The sequence below is a fragment of the Carettochelys insculpta genome, chromosome 1 (genome assembly GCF_033958435.1).
Source record: "Carettochelys insculpta isolate YL-2023 chromosome 1, ASM3395843v1, whole genome shotgun sequence".
In the NCBI taxonomy this organism is placed as follows: Eukaryota; Metazoa; Chordata; order Testudines; family Carettochelyidae; genus Carettochelys; species Carettochelys insculpta.
Window position 1 is genome coordinate 260,358,093 of NC_134137.1, and position 13,146 is coordinate 260,371,238.

The 13,146-nt window shown below is 49.4% G+C and overlaps 1 protein-coding gene across 17 annotated transcripts in view; it reads left to right on the forward strand.

Annotated features, from left to right (window-relative positions):
* MICAL3 (microtubule associated monooxygenase, calponin and LIM domain containing 3) overlaps positions 1-13,146 on the forward strand; it is a 267,999-nt gene that overhangs the window by 106,320 nt on the left and 148,533 nt on the right. For all 17 annotated transcript variants that reach the window (XM_075005486.1, XM_075005543.1, XM_075005506.1 and 14 more), the window contains exons 5-8: positions 7,358-7,459; positions 8,264-8,419; positions 10,087-10,187; positions 12,882-13,139. In XM_075005486.1, coding sequence (XP_074861587.1) covers positions 7,358-7,459; positions 8,264-8,419; positions 10,087-10,187; positions 12,882-13,139 — 617 coding nt within the window. The remainder of the gene's footprint in view (positions 1-7,357; positions 7,460-8,263; positions 8,420-10,086; positions 10,188-12,881; positions 13,140-13,146) is intronic.

Genomic DNA, 13,146 nt, shown 5'->3' on the forward strand with positions numbered 1-13,146 from the left:
CAGAGCGCACAGGCACGCAGCCTGCAGGCACTGGGGGAGACCGCCCACACGGCACTGCTCAGGAGCGTGCCGAGTGCGGTGCAGACTACGGGGCCGAGATCCCCAACGCATCAGGGGGCAGAGCCACCCCCACATGGGAGGGGAAAGGCAGCACATAAAACACGGCACCGCAGTCCCTCTCCATACAGGGCTGCAGAGCTGCTTTCTCTGAGCCCTCCGTTCGTGCTGCGGACTCCAGCGAGAAGGCAGGGGTCACCCCTAGCCTATCCGGAGCCCCCATCTCCATTTCTACAGCCAGCCTCCCCATGGCTTGGACCACCTTCGCCCTTCTTGGGCTTCGAGCCACTTGAGTACTATCACATATCGGTCTCTCCAGCGTCCCAGGTCTCCAGAAGATCTCGCTCCCCCAGACGTAGGGGGTATGCACCAAGGGAGTGGTCCAGGTCACCATCCCAGGAGCAGTGCCCGTGTTGCCATGGTCGCCCCTATCATGCGGGGCATAGACACCATAGGCATACTACCAGGGACAGATCCCCACAGACGGTTCTGTATCCCCGAGGGCAATCGTGAACGGGGACAGAGGCTCAGATATCTCAGGGGGAGTTGGTTCTGGAACCCCGGGATTTTCCCTCGCAAGCTTCTAGCGAGCAGATGTACCACCGTCAACAGGACCCGGAGGGGTCCAGAGAGGCGTACCCAGCGGTTCCTCGTTGTCCTCCCCGGATTAGGCTACGGCCCCGGGGGACGTCCATCCTCCGGACGATCTCAAACAATTCCAAGAGCTGTTTAAAAGGGTGGCCTTCACGCAAGGCGTCCAGACAGCAGAGGTGCAAGAGAAGCACCATAAGCTCCTTAAAAATCTGAGACCTCCGGCCTCCTCTAAAATAGCCATAGCGCTTGACGAAGCAATCTTGGAGTCCACCACCACGATATGGCAGACCCCTGTGACTATTCCGCCTGTCCACAAGAGAGCGGACAAGAAATACTTCGTGCCGGCGAAGGGCATGGAGTTCCTATTCAGCCTCCCGCAACCAAATTCTCTGGTGGTAGAATCGTCTCAACAGAGATCAAAAACGTCTCAGTTCAAAACAGGGGGAATGGACAAAGATGCCAAGAAACTAGAGCTGTTTGGCAGAAAGGTCTACTTCTCCTCCACCCTACTGTTGAGAATGGCGAATTATGCAGTTCAGATTGCCCTAGTCATAGCGGATATGGCAGCGCGCTCAACAGCTACGGCAGTGGTCATGAGCAGGGAGTCCTGGCTCCAGACATCGGGTATCCCGAGGGATATGCAGGTGAAGATCGTTGATCTCCCCTTTGACACGCAGAAGTTGTTTGCAGTATCAACCACAGCGCCCCCAGTACCACAGGGGCTACAAGCAAGGGCGACATCAACAGCACCAACAGTACAGAACTCCCAGGCGACGTTCTCAACAGAGCCATGCGTCCTCGGGGGAGGGCCAAAGGCCACAAGTTTGACACACAGATCCAGGGCTGCATTATCGCTACCATTGCGCAATGTCATCCGAAGCTACTGTTCCACCATCGCCTCCGACCATTCTACGACCACTGTCAAAAGATCACCACAGACAAATGCGTACTGGAGATCATGGCCACGGGTTACGTGATTCCCTTCCAGTCGCTCTCACCGCCACAACCTCCACCCAGACCCCGCCTAAAGGACGCCTCCCACGAAGCGAGACTCAAGCAGGAGGTAGGCCATCTTATGCTTATAGGGGCAGTGGAAAGAGTGCCGGAGCAACTCCGAGGGAAAGGGTTCTACTTAAGATACTTCCTCACAGAGAAAAAGACAGGAGGCTGGAGGCCCATCCTAGATCTTCGAGGCCTCAACCGGTACTTGCGCAAGCAACGCTTTCGGATGATCACAGTCGCCTCTATACTTACGGCACTGGACGATGGAGATTGGTTTGCAGCCCTCAACTTACAAGATGCGTATTTCCACATAACTATTCACCCGGCTCACAGGCGTTTTCTCCGGGTTATGGTAGGCAAAGAACATTTTCAGTACAAGGTTCTGCCGTTCGACCTCTCCTCGGCCCCCAGAGTCTTCACCAAGACCTTGGCAGTGGTGTCAGCCTACCTGCACAGACAGGGGGTGTTTATATTCCCATATCTGAAAAAAAAAAAAAAAAAAAAAAGGACTGCCTACTGAAAGGGGCCTCGAAGGAGGAGGTACTTTGCATGATACGCGTCACAGCAGACACGTTCTCTTTGCTGGGCCTGGTTATCAATCTGGCAAAATAAAAGATAGACCCTGCACAGGACATAGAGTTCATAGGGGCACGTATAAATTCCAACACAGCAAGGGTTTATCTACCAGATGCCCGCTTTCGCGCCATTGGTTCCCTCGTGCAAGTCATCACCTTCAGCCCTACGGTGCCAGTTCTGACGTGCTTACAGCTGCTGGGCCACATGGCAGCAGCAACGTTTGTGGTACAGAATGCCCGATTGCATAGGCGCAGCATGCAGCACTGGCTGGCGAGTGTCTACAAACCGGCAGCACACACTGTCCACAGGGTGGTGTCGCCCACGACAGAGGTGCGCAGATCCCTGCAATGGTGGGTGAACCCCAAGAACATGCTAACAGGGGTGCCCTTTCACCAACCACAAATATCTGTTTTTCTCACTACCGACGCCTCCCACATAGGGTGGGGAGCACACATGGGCGAAAAGGTGACGCAAAGACTGTGGTCCTCCACGGAGCAGTCACTGCACAGAAATATACTGGAGCTCAGAGCAGTGTTCAACGCCTGCAAACACTTTCGAGACCATATACGAGGCAAGTAGTCGGGATCAGTACAGACAATACCTCCACCATGTTTTACATAAATAGGCAAGGAGGAGCTCGGTCCCGTGCCTTATGTGCGGAAGCAGTCCGATTGTGGAACTGGTGCATCGCCAACAATATAACCTTGAAAGCCTCGTATTTACCAGGTGCTCACAATGTGAAGGCAGACCATCTGAGCAGGCGCTTCACACTCACACACGAGTGGCAGATCCGTTCCGATCTGCTACGACCGATTTCTCACGCGTGGGGTTTTCCCCAGGTAGACCTGTTTGCCACTCAACACAACAAGAAGTGCCCACAATACTGTTCCAGGGCAGGACTGGGACGGGGGTCCCTGGGGGACGCATTCGCGATCTCATGGAGGGGCCCCCTGCTCTACGCCTTTACTCCCACAGTGCTTATCCACAATGTCTTGCAGAAAGCCAGGAGAGAGGGAGCCCGAATGATCCTAGTAGTCCCAACGTGGGATCGACAGCAATGGTTCCCCTTACTCCTGCGCATGTTGGACCGTCCACCGATGCCCCTCCCGGTGGCGCCGGATCTGCTCACACAGCCCAGGGGTCTATAGTGCATCCACACCCCCGAGGCCTGCGACTGCAAGCATGGTTAATCCATGGCTCAGCTCCCTAGACAGCACGTGTGTGGAGGGAGTGCAACAAGTCCTAGAAAGTAGCAGGAGGACTTCCACCAGGAAGCCCTATAAGCAAAAATGGACTCGATTCACTGCATGGTGTTCTACCAAGCAATTAGCCCGCCTTGCTGCGCATATACCTGTAATACTAGAGTATTTACTGGACCTCAAGAGAGGCGGACTTTCCCTGTCCTTGTTGAAGGGTCCACCTTGCCGCTATATCGGCTTTCAGGCATGAAGAGGAAGGGCACACGGTGTTCGCCCATCCCATGGTTACCAGGTTCCTCAAAGGGCTGGTAAACCTATACCCCCCTCGGAAACCGCTTCCACCTTCGTGGAACTTGGACCTGGTGCTTAATGCGCTAACGGGACCACCGTTTGAACCCTTAGCCACGGTTTCCCTCCATGTCCTTACGATAAAGATGACCTTCCTTCTTGCATTCACGTCAGCTCGCAGGGTGAGCGAGCTTGCGGCAGTCATGGCAACGCCACCCTGCACAGTAACTTCCAAGGAGGCGGTAACCTTACGGCTGCATCCAGCCTTTGTTCCCAAAGTTTCTTCAGAGTTTCATATTAACGAACCTATAGTTTTACCCTCGTTATCCAAAGCCTCATAACTCCAACAAAGAGGTGTGCCTACACCTCCTGGATGTGAGGAAGGCGCTGGCTTTCTATATAGACAGGACTAAGTCCTTCCGGAAAACAGATAGACTCCTAAGCTGCGTCTACACGTGCACGCTACTTCGAAGTAGCGGCACCAACTTCGAAATAGCGCCCGTCGCGGCTACACGCGTCGGGCGCTATTTCGAAGTTAACTTCGACGTTAGGCGGCGAGACGTCGAAGTCGCTAACCTCATGAGGAGATAGGAATAGCGCCCTACTTCGATGTTCAACGTCGAAGTAGGGACCGTGTAGACGATCCGCGTCCCGCAACGTCGAAATTGCCAGGTCCTCCATGGCGGCCATCAGCTGGGGGGTTGAGAGATGCTCTCTCTCCAGCCCCTGCGGGGCTCTATGGTCACCGTGGGCAGCAGCCCTTAGCCCAGGGCTTCTGGCTGCTGCTGCGGCAGCTGGGGATCTATGCTGCAGGCACAGGGTCTGCAACCAGTTGTCAGCTCTGTGTATCTTGTGTTGTTTAGTGCAACTGTGTCTGGGAGGGGCCCTTTAAGGGAGCGGCTTGCTGTTGAGTCCGCCCTGTGACCCTGTCTGCAGCTGTGCCTGGCATCCCTATTTCGATGTGTGCTACTTTCACGTGTAGACGTTCCCTCGCTGCGCCTATTTCGATGTTGGGCTGAGCAACGTCGAAGTTGAACATCGACGTTGCCGGCCCTGGAGGACGTGTAGACGTTATTCATCGAAATAGACTATTTCGATGTTGGCTGCACGTGTAGACGTAGCCCTAGTCTCTCTCGCTCCCAAATCGAAAGGAGAAGGTCTCTCTTCGCAGAGAATCTCGAAGCACATTGTATCCTGCATAAAAATGTGCTATGAACTCAAAAAGACTCCTTTACTGGCCCCGCCCAGGGCTCACTCCACTAGGGTGGTGGCGGCATCAACAGCCTTTTTCAAGGGCGTTGCGCTAAAAGACATTTGCAGAGCGGCGACCCGGTCATCCTATGACACCTTCGCCAAGCACTACGCCCTTCACAGGGTATTCCAAGAGGATACCCGTCTCTCGACAGCGGTCCTCTCGGGGACAAGCTGCACATGATCCGATTACCCACCTCCTATTTTGGGTTACTGCTGGGTAGTCACCTAACGTGGAGCACCCACGGGGACACTCGAAGAAGAAAGAGAAGTTACTTACCGTAGTAACGGTGGTTCTTCGAGATGTGTCCCCGTGGGTGCTCCACCACCCGCCCATCCTCCCCGCTTCGGATCCCTGTTTAGTGTTTTGCAGGAGCATCCGAGGCGGTTGGTCAAGGAGCTGGCGGGGGCCGGATCGCGCACATGGCCGGGAGCGCGCAAGGGAGCGGCGCGCACCGGAGCATGCGCAGTCCGGCAGAAACTGCTTGGAAGATCCGACCTGCGGCGCCGGGGCGAGCCCGACACCTAACGTGGAGCACCCACGGGGACACATCTTGAAGAACCACCGTTACTACGGTGAGTAACTTCTCTTTGCAGGTGTTTTCCAGATGCAGTCAGGGGGTACAGTAAAGTTTCTAAAAAGATGCAAATGCCACTTGTGAAGGTATCAGTTGTGCAGGCAGGGTTGTGAGAAATGTGTTGTGTAAGAAGTGTGAGGTGATACCTGAGATGGCTTGCCCCACTTTAAGATCCTGCCTGATGTGCTGGGATATAACTCAGCCCAACTATTTTGCCAGCCTGGGCACCCTTTAACCCCATCTTGCTGAGTCAGGCTCCAAAGCCTCCTCCAGCACACACCCAGCTGCAGAACAGCACAGGCACAGAAATCAGCTCTAGGAAGACTCAGCTTAATGGACTTGCCCCAGCACTCAGATGCCTGTCTGCCTCAGAATTCAGACCCAAAGGTGTATTTGTGAAATCCATCCACTCCCTCAATGTGGAGGAAGGTATGTATGCACAGCCACTTATCCCCCCAATTATGATTTGAACAAACTGGGTTTCAGAATAAACAAAAAACATATGTTGAATGGTAAGGGAGAGGTAGCCGTGTTAGTCTGTACTCCAGCAAACCAAAGCAGCAGAAATGTAGCACTTTAAAGACTAACAAAATGATTTATTCAGTGATGAGATTTCGTGGGACAGACTCACTTCATCAGATCAATCTCGTTTCCAATACAGACTGACATTTATAAGTACAGAGGACCAAAAACGTTGCAATAAAAACTGACAAATCAAATAGGATTGAAGGAAGGGGGTGAGGGGATGTTAACTGTCCTGTGTGAGATAATTATGAGCATCAAAGGAAAGGAAGCAGTCCTTGTAATGTGTGAGGTAATTGATGTCTCTGTTCATACCCCGTGTTAATATGTTGAATTTGAATATGAACTTTAACTCACAAATCTCTCACTCTAATCTGTTGTGAAATTCTTTTTGTTCCAGGACACACAGAACTATATTTATTAACTGTAAGGCAGATTTTAAGTGAATATAAGAGTAGCAAACAGAACAGAGCAGGTTACTAAGCAAATAAAACAAAGCACTCGGACTTGCTTGATTCACTAACGGCAATGGCTACAAATAGTAATTTCTCCCCCTAACTGTTGTCACAGGCAGATTAGAGAGTCTTGAAAGGCAGCTGCACTGGCCTGCAGATTGAGATCTCAGGTATTAATATTCACAGACTGGATGCTCTTCCAGTCTCAGCTCAACTCTTCACCTTCCAAGTTCAGTTCTTCCTTCAAGGTGTTTTTCAGTGTCTTTTTGGGTGGGGAGGCAGAGAAGAACCTAGATGATGTCAGTCTCCTGCCTAATACAGCTCTTGCGTAAGGGAGGACCCTTTGTTAACCAGGAAGAAAGCACTGGCATTTTAAAAGGTTGAGTCCAGGTCAGGACCAGGTGACTAGAACCCATATTTCTGCAGAGTGGTGGCAGTCATTAAACACAGGCTGTCTGGTCCCCAGGAAGACTAAGCTCCTCTACAATCAATTTTCTTGGCTAATGGGCCAGAAGCCCTGTCTGGCATTTCAGTGTTATACTCCAATGGCTGTTTTTTGTTGACATCCAAAGTACCACATTTGAAATAGTGATACACAGTCAATATTTCTACCTTCGTGTACAGAAACGGTACAAGCATACAAATCTAAGCACACTTAGTAAATCATAACCTTTCTACTAATAACTTATAGAAGCCAAAGTGCACGTCAGTTATATCATAGCATGTTTTCATAAAGAACATGGAGCGTAACATCACAATGCCGCTGCCCACTTTTTAAAAATGTGCGTGGATTTAGATGCACCTAATACATTTGTAATTGAGGATTTATCCACAGGGATAGGCTGGCGTGCACAGGTCCATCCGAAAACGCATCCAGTGTCGGAGTACGAATTTGAGGTGATCATTGGAGGAGATGGCAGGAGGAACACTTTGGAAGGTAATGGCTTCTGATGCATCCACAGTGGAGAGCTTTCTACAATACACACTTCACAGTGGAGTTGTCTCTATTTTAAATAGTCATAGTAGGAGTTGTACAGAAATATTTATGTCTGTGTGGGCTGCACTCCCAACATCTTTCCAAATATTCAGCACTTGGTACGTCTTAAAAAATGACAGAGAAGACACAAGCTGCCCTTCAGCCCTCAGGAATCCAGTTGGCTAGATGTAGTACCTATCCCTAGAGCCCTGTATAGATACAAAATCTGTAGCTGCAAAAGTAAGTCATGGATCTTCATGTCTGCAAATGGGGATACTCGTGGATATAAAGGGGATAGGCACAAATTTGCAGGGTTCTAGATGCAAAATTTTCATCCGCATCTGTGGATTTGTAGGGCTCTGCCTACCTCTCCTCCAGTCACTCCTTTTCTCTACAAGCAACACAGCAGGTGTATTGGACTTGATTCCTTTCAGATTCTATTCATTTTCTAAATGGTTTATGTGGTATAATCTTGCACTTGCAGCATGTCTTGCTTTTGAGGTGAAGTGTGGAATTATTAGGTGTATCACGGGTGATTGGGAATGCTATTTTAAAAAAGGTCTGCAAAAGCCATTGAACTGTGTGGGAGGTTCAATGACATTTTCTTTTTTCTTCAAAGATCCACATTTTGTTTTCTGACTAGCAATTTGCAAGAGAGGATTTTGTTGCTTCACTTGTGAAGAGGTGCCATGTATTAGAGGCCTGTTTTATAGCAAGCTGAACCTTTTCTGCATGTAAGCTGTAGTTCATTATCTCTGCTCCTAGGGTTTCGCCGAAAGGAGTTCCGTGGTAAGCTGGCAATTGCTATCACTGCAAACTTCATCAACCGAAACACCACAGCTGAAGCCAAAGTGGAGGAGATCAGTGGTGTGGCCTTCATATTCAACCAGAAGTTCTTCCAGGATCTGCGAGAAGCTACAGGTTCGTGAACAGTGACCTAAGCTAGAAGCACATCTGCACTTCCTAGAATTTGTGTGAATTTGATCTGTCTGGGGTTGGCAGTCAACCCCTGTACTCACCGCTGTTGCAAGGAGTAAGGGAGATCAATGCGAGAAATGCTCCCATCGAGGTCCCTCAGTGAAGACAGTCACATAAATCGATTTCAGCTGCATCAATTGTAGCTATGCAAGAATTGCATATCTGAAATGGACTGTACTGCCTAGTTTAGACCTGGGCTAAGTATGTAGAGGTGACAGAGTTTATCTAATTACCTGTTATTGATTCTAGTTGTCTCCTTAAATTGTCTTTTTACCAGTGAATGAGTGAGCATGTGGCTCTTGAACCAAAAAGTATATCACTGTCATTCATCCTTCCTGTCTGATTGCCTTCCACTTTCTCAACTGATTTGTTATAGCTTGTTTTACAGCATCTTGTCATTGTAGCATGTAATTGGAGGGCTGTGCTTTTTAACTTTTGGATGTGTAGAAAACAGTCTCAGCACTTCATGGAGAAACTAGCACGTCATGTTCTTCCTCTCCTCCCCACACCTCGGAAGTCAAAATTAAGAATGTCAAAACAAAGCCAGGGCCACTAGAGAGGAAGGGAGATGGCTGTGTGTAGCTAAGGGCTCTGTTTTCAAAGCCCCTTGAAAGCATGTTAATTAAGACTCAGTGCAGTCATAAAATAGTTCTCTCTGTTGTAAGGTATTCTTAGTGGTGTAATTTCAGTCTGGTGTATACTCCTTGTAGGTTGCATTCCAGCACTGTGGGATTTTGGCAGGGATTTCCATTACGTTAGGGTCAAGTCTCATGTGCAGTATCAGAAGTTCTCTGTGCACAGGCTTCACCTTCCCATAACCCAGGAGGGCTGAGCCAGAGCTCTTGCACACCATGCTGTGAACTCTTGTACTACATATAAGCTGTGTCTACACGTGCACGCTACTTCGAAGTAGCGGCACTAACTTCGAAATAGCGCCAGTCGCGGCTACACGCGTCGGGCGCTATTTCGAAGTTAACTTCGACGTTAGGTGGTGAGACGTCGAAGTCGCTAACCTCATGAGGGGATCGGAATAGCGCCCTACTTCGACGTTCAACGTCGAAGTAGGGACCGTGTAGACGATCCGCGTCCCGCAACGTCGAAATTGCCGGGTCCTCCATGGCGGCCATCAGCTGGGGGGTTCAGAGATGCTCTCTCTCCAGCCCCTGCGGGGCTTTATGGTCACCGTGTGCAGCAGCCCTTAGCCCAGGGCTTCTGGCTGCTGCTGCGGCAGCTGGGGATCCATGCTGCAGGCACAGGGTCTGCAACCAGTTGTCAGCTCTGTGTATCTTGTGTTGTTTAGTGCAACTGTGTCTGGGAGGGGCCCTTTAAGGGAGCGGCTTGCTGTTGAGTCCGCCCTGTGACCCTGTCTGCAGCTGTGCCTGGCACCCTTATTTCGATGTGTGCTACTTTGGCGTGTAGACGTACCCTCGCAGCGCCTATTTCGACGTGGTGCCGCGCAACGTCGAAGTTGAACATCGACGTTGCCAGCCCTGGAGGACGTGTAGACGTTATTCATCGAAATAGCCTATTTCGATGTTGGCTTCACGTGTAGACGTAGCCATAGACATACAACTGACTTGGTATTACTGCATCCTTTTTTTCTGGCCTAGGTATTGACTTGGAGAACATTGTCTACTACAAAGATGACACTCACTACTTCGTCATGACTGCCAAAAAGCAGAGTTTGCTGGACAAAGGGGTGATCCTGCATGTGCGTATTATGTTCTCCCAAACCTCTCCATGTTAGATGTGTAAGACAATCTGGCCTTGGCACCTGGTGAAAAGAGAGTATATTTTTTGAAGATAATTAAATCAGTTCTTATTTAACATATACCTGGTCAGATTGATTTCCCTTCAGTGTGTGGAGGAAGGCTTCTTTTAGGACATGGCCTGAAGGATTTTTAAGACAGTATGCTACTAGCATTCTATTTGCTTAAAAAAGATTACATGTGCTGCTTTGCACTCATTCACATCCCCTTTCAGAACTGGAGCTTCTACATAGGAAGTGTAAATGTCCTGCAAGGCCCATAGACTCCTTCAGTGACTTTGTCTCATTTGCTGGAGGTGAAAGAAACTGGCAGTGTGTGAAGAGAACATATGATGCAACTTTAACCCTTATTCATATTGACAGAGATCACTTTAATAGTGATTTTTGTCCTAAAGAAATGAGACCTGAAATGTTGTATTTTTTGCCTGAAAATAGAGTATGAAGGCAAGTGCACAGGAATTTACCTTCATGGACTAACATTTCATTTACACTTGATTTGTCAACAGCTGGATTGCACTGTTTCATCTGTTCTGACGATGTACAGAACCAGGCCGTACCATAGAGCTTCCTTCTATAGTAGTGGCAAGATGGCTACATGTTAATAACTAAGAATTTAACATTCTCCAATCATCTGTTTTACTGACTGGCCTGCTAGTGGGTTGGGAATGTTATGCAATAACTCACGTGAGATACAGTAACCCCTCAATTTAACGGACCCTGATATAACAGACTTCAGAAATAATGGACACTGTCTACCAACCCTCCTGCCCCCACAAAATAGATGCTGGAGGCTTATCAGAGCCACTGCCGAGGCTGGAGGGGCCACTGCAGTGGCTGAGGCCACCAGGGCCAGAGGATCTGGGGGTGGAGGGGGTTGCAGTGGGTTGCAGGAGCTCTCCTTCCCCAGCCCCTTGTTCATGGAGCATGTTGGCACCTGGTTGCCTCTGCCTGCAGTGGTCCTGAGCAGCAGCCATGGTGTCGGAAGTTGCTGCCTGCTGGCAGGCGTGGGGCAACCACACTCTACCTTCGCGCAGGTGACTTGGAGCCAGGGGCTGGAGGAGCTTAGCGTTGAGAGCTGCAGGAGGTGGAAGGAGCCAGGCCAGCATTCAGCTCCTCTCCTGGTAATTGGGAGAGGGAGATGGAGGTGTGAGGGGAAGAATGGGGCAGGAGGAGGGAAGGGAAGGGGGCAGAGGACAGGAGTGAGCGATGGGCTGGGAAGATCCATGCATCATCACGCAGTATAACCATTCCGATATAACAGTCTTTCAGTATTAACGGACACCCCTTCCCACCCATTAGTCTGTTAAATCGAGGGTTTACTGTATATCAATCTGACTTGGAGAAACAAGATTTGAAATAATATATTAGGAGAACCCTGGGTATCCCTTATATTGAAGTTTACAGGACTTCCCCTGAAGGCTTTCACTGATGGCATGTGTCCCCTGTGAAGTACTGCTTACCAGGGCCAGAGATTGGGAATGAGGGTGAATTCTCAAGCAAATAACGTGTAAGGCAGTAACTGGGCCATGAGGACCTACTGGTGTGCACCAAAAGTTCCATATTGCCTTTAACATACAAGTTGCATCTTCCTGGTCCAACACCTTTGGTTCTAAATGAGGGATTTGCCGTACCAGGGGAGGTTAATGGTTCCTGGCCACCCCTCCTGTCTCTGTGGCTGCGGCTCACCGGTCTAGCCAGCTCTCCAGCCCTCCTATCTTTTCCCTCCTACAACACCCCTCCCCCATGGAGCTGTTGGGAGGCCAGCTCTGCTTATCCTCCTGTCCTGGCTCTCTGGTTCAGAAACACCCCTGGTACTGTCAAATGAGGGATATTGCTGGTTTTAAAGGTACAACTTGTATTACTCTTTCAAAAAGCAGTATGTTGAAGTACATTAAGACGCTTTTAATGTTCAGCAACTGGATCTACATGGACCAGTACATGTGTAACACAGTGTACTTTAGATATCATTCCTCTGTGGTCTGCATTGCTACTCTGCATGGGTAAGCTCTTAATCGTCACTTCAGCTTTTTATGTTGGCATGATTTAGGTTTTTATAGCTAAGCTCTGAAGTTCACTCTCTATAAAGATGGAATACAAGGGTATTGAAGGACTCAGAGTAAGAAGATACATTTAGCAGGTGACATTGTAATCATGAAGCTCTTTCAGAAAGAATCATGAAAGGGCTGTCGTTTTTCAGCTTTATGAAGCTATAGGTCTGTTGGTGACTGTATCCTTTTGGAAGTGACCTACAGATTTTTCATGGCCAAGATACTGTTGCCAGATTCAGCATATATACTTCCCCTTTGTAGTGTGCATGCTAAACATCCCCACAACCACTGCTGGGGCAATGCTCATTTTATGCTTTTCCCAATGCTGGAATGATCATATTGCCTGCTGACATGTTCAGAAATGTCAGCAGGATTGTCAAGGCTGTTTGCAAGAAGATAGGTAGAAACATGGTTTCTTCTTAGATGCCTGGACACTACAGATCATGAAATAATTGGGGAAAGGTCCTAAATTAGGGACTTAGAGGAATCTCAGAACCTATGGTTGTAGATTGTCTGTCCGCAGATACCACACTTAAAATCCCCTCTCCCCACATCTGTTCTACTCTGACTCTTCTCTCTTTTTTGGCAGGACTATGCTGACACAGAGCTTTTACTTTCACGGGAAAACGTGGACCAGGAAGCTTTGCTCAACTATGCCAGGGAAGCAGCTGACTTTTCCACCAACCAGCAGCTGCCATCACTGGACTTTGCCATCAATCACTATGGGCAACCAGACGTGGCGATGTTTGACTTCACATGCATGTATGCATCAGAGAATGCAGCAATGGTGCGAGAGCAGAATGGCCACCAGCTGCTTGTGGCGCTGGTTGGGGACAGTCTGTTAGAGGTATGTG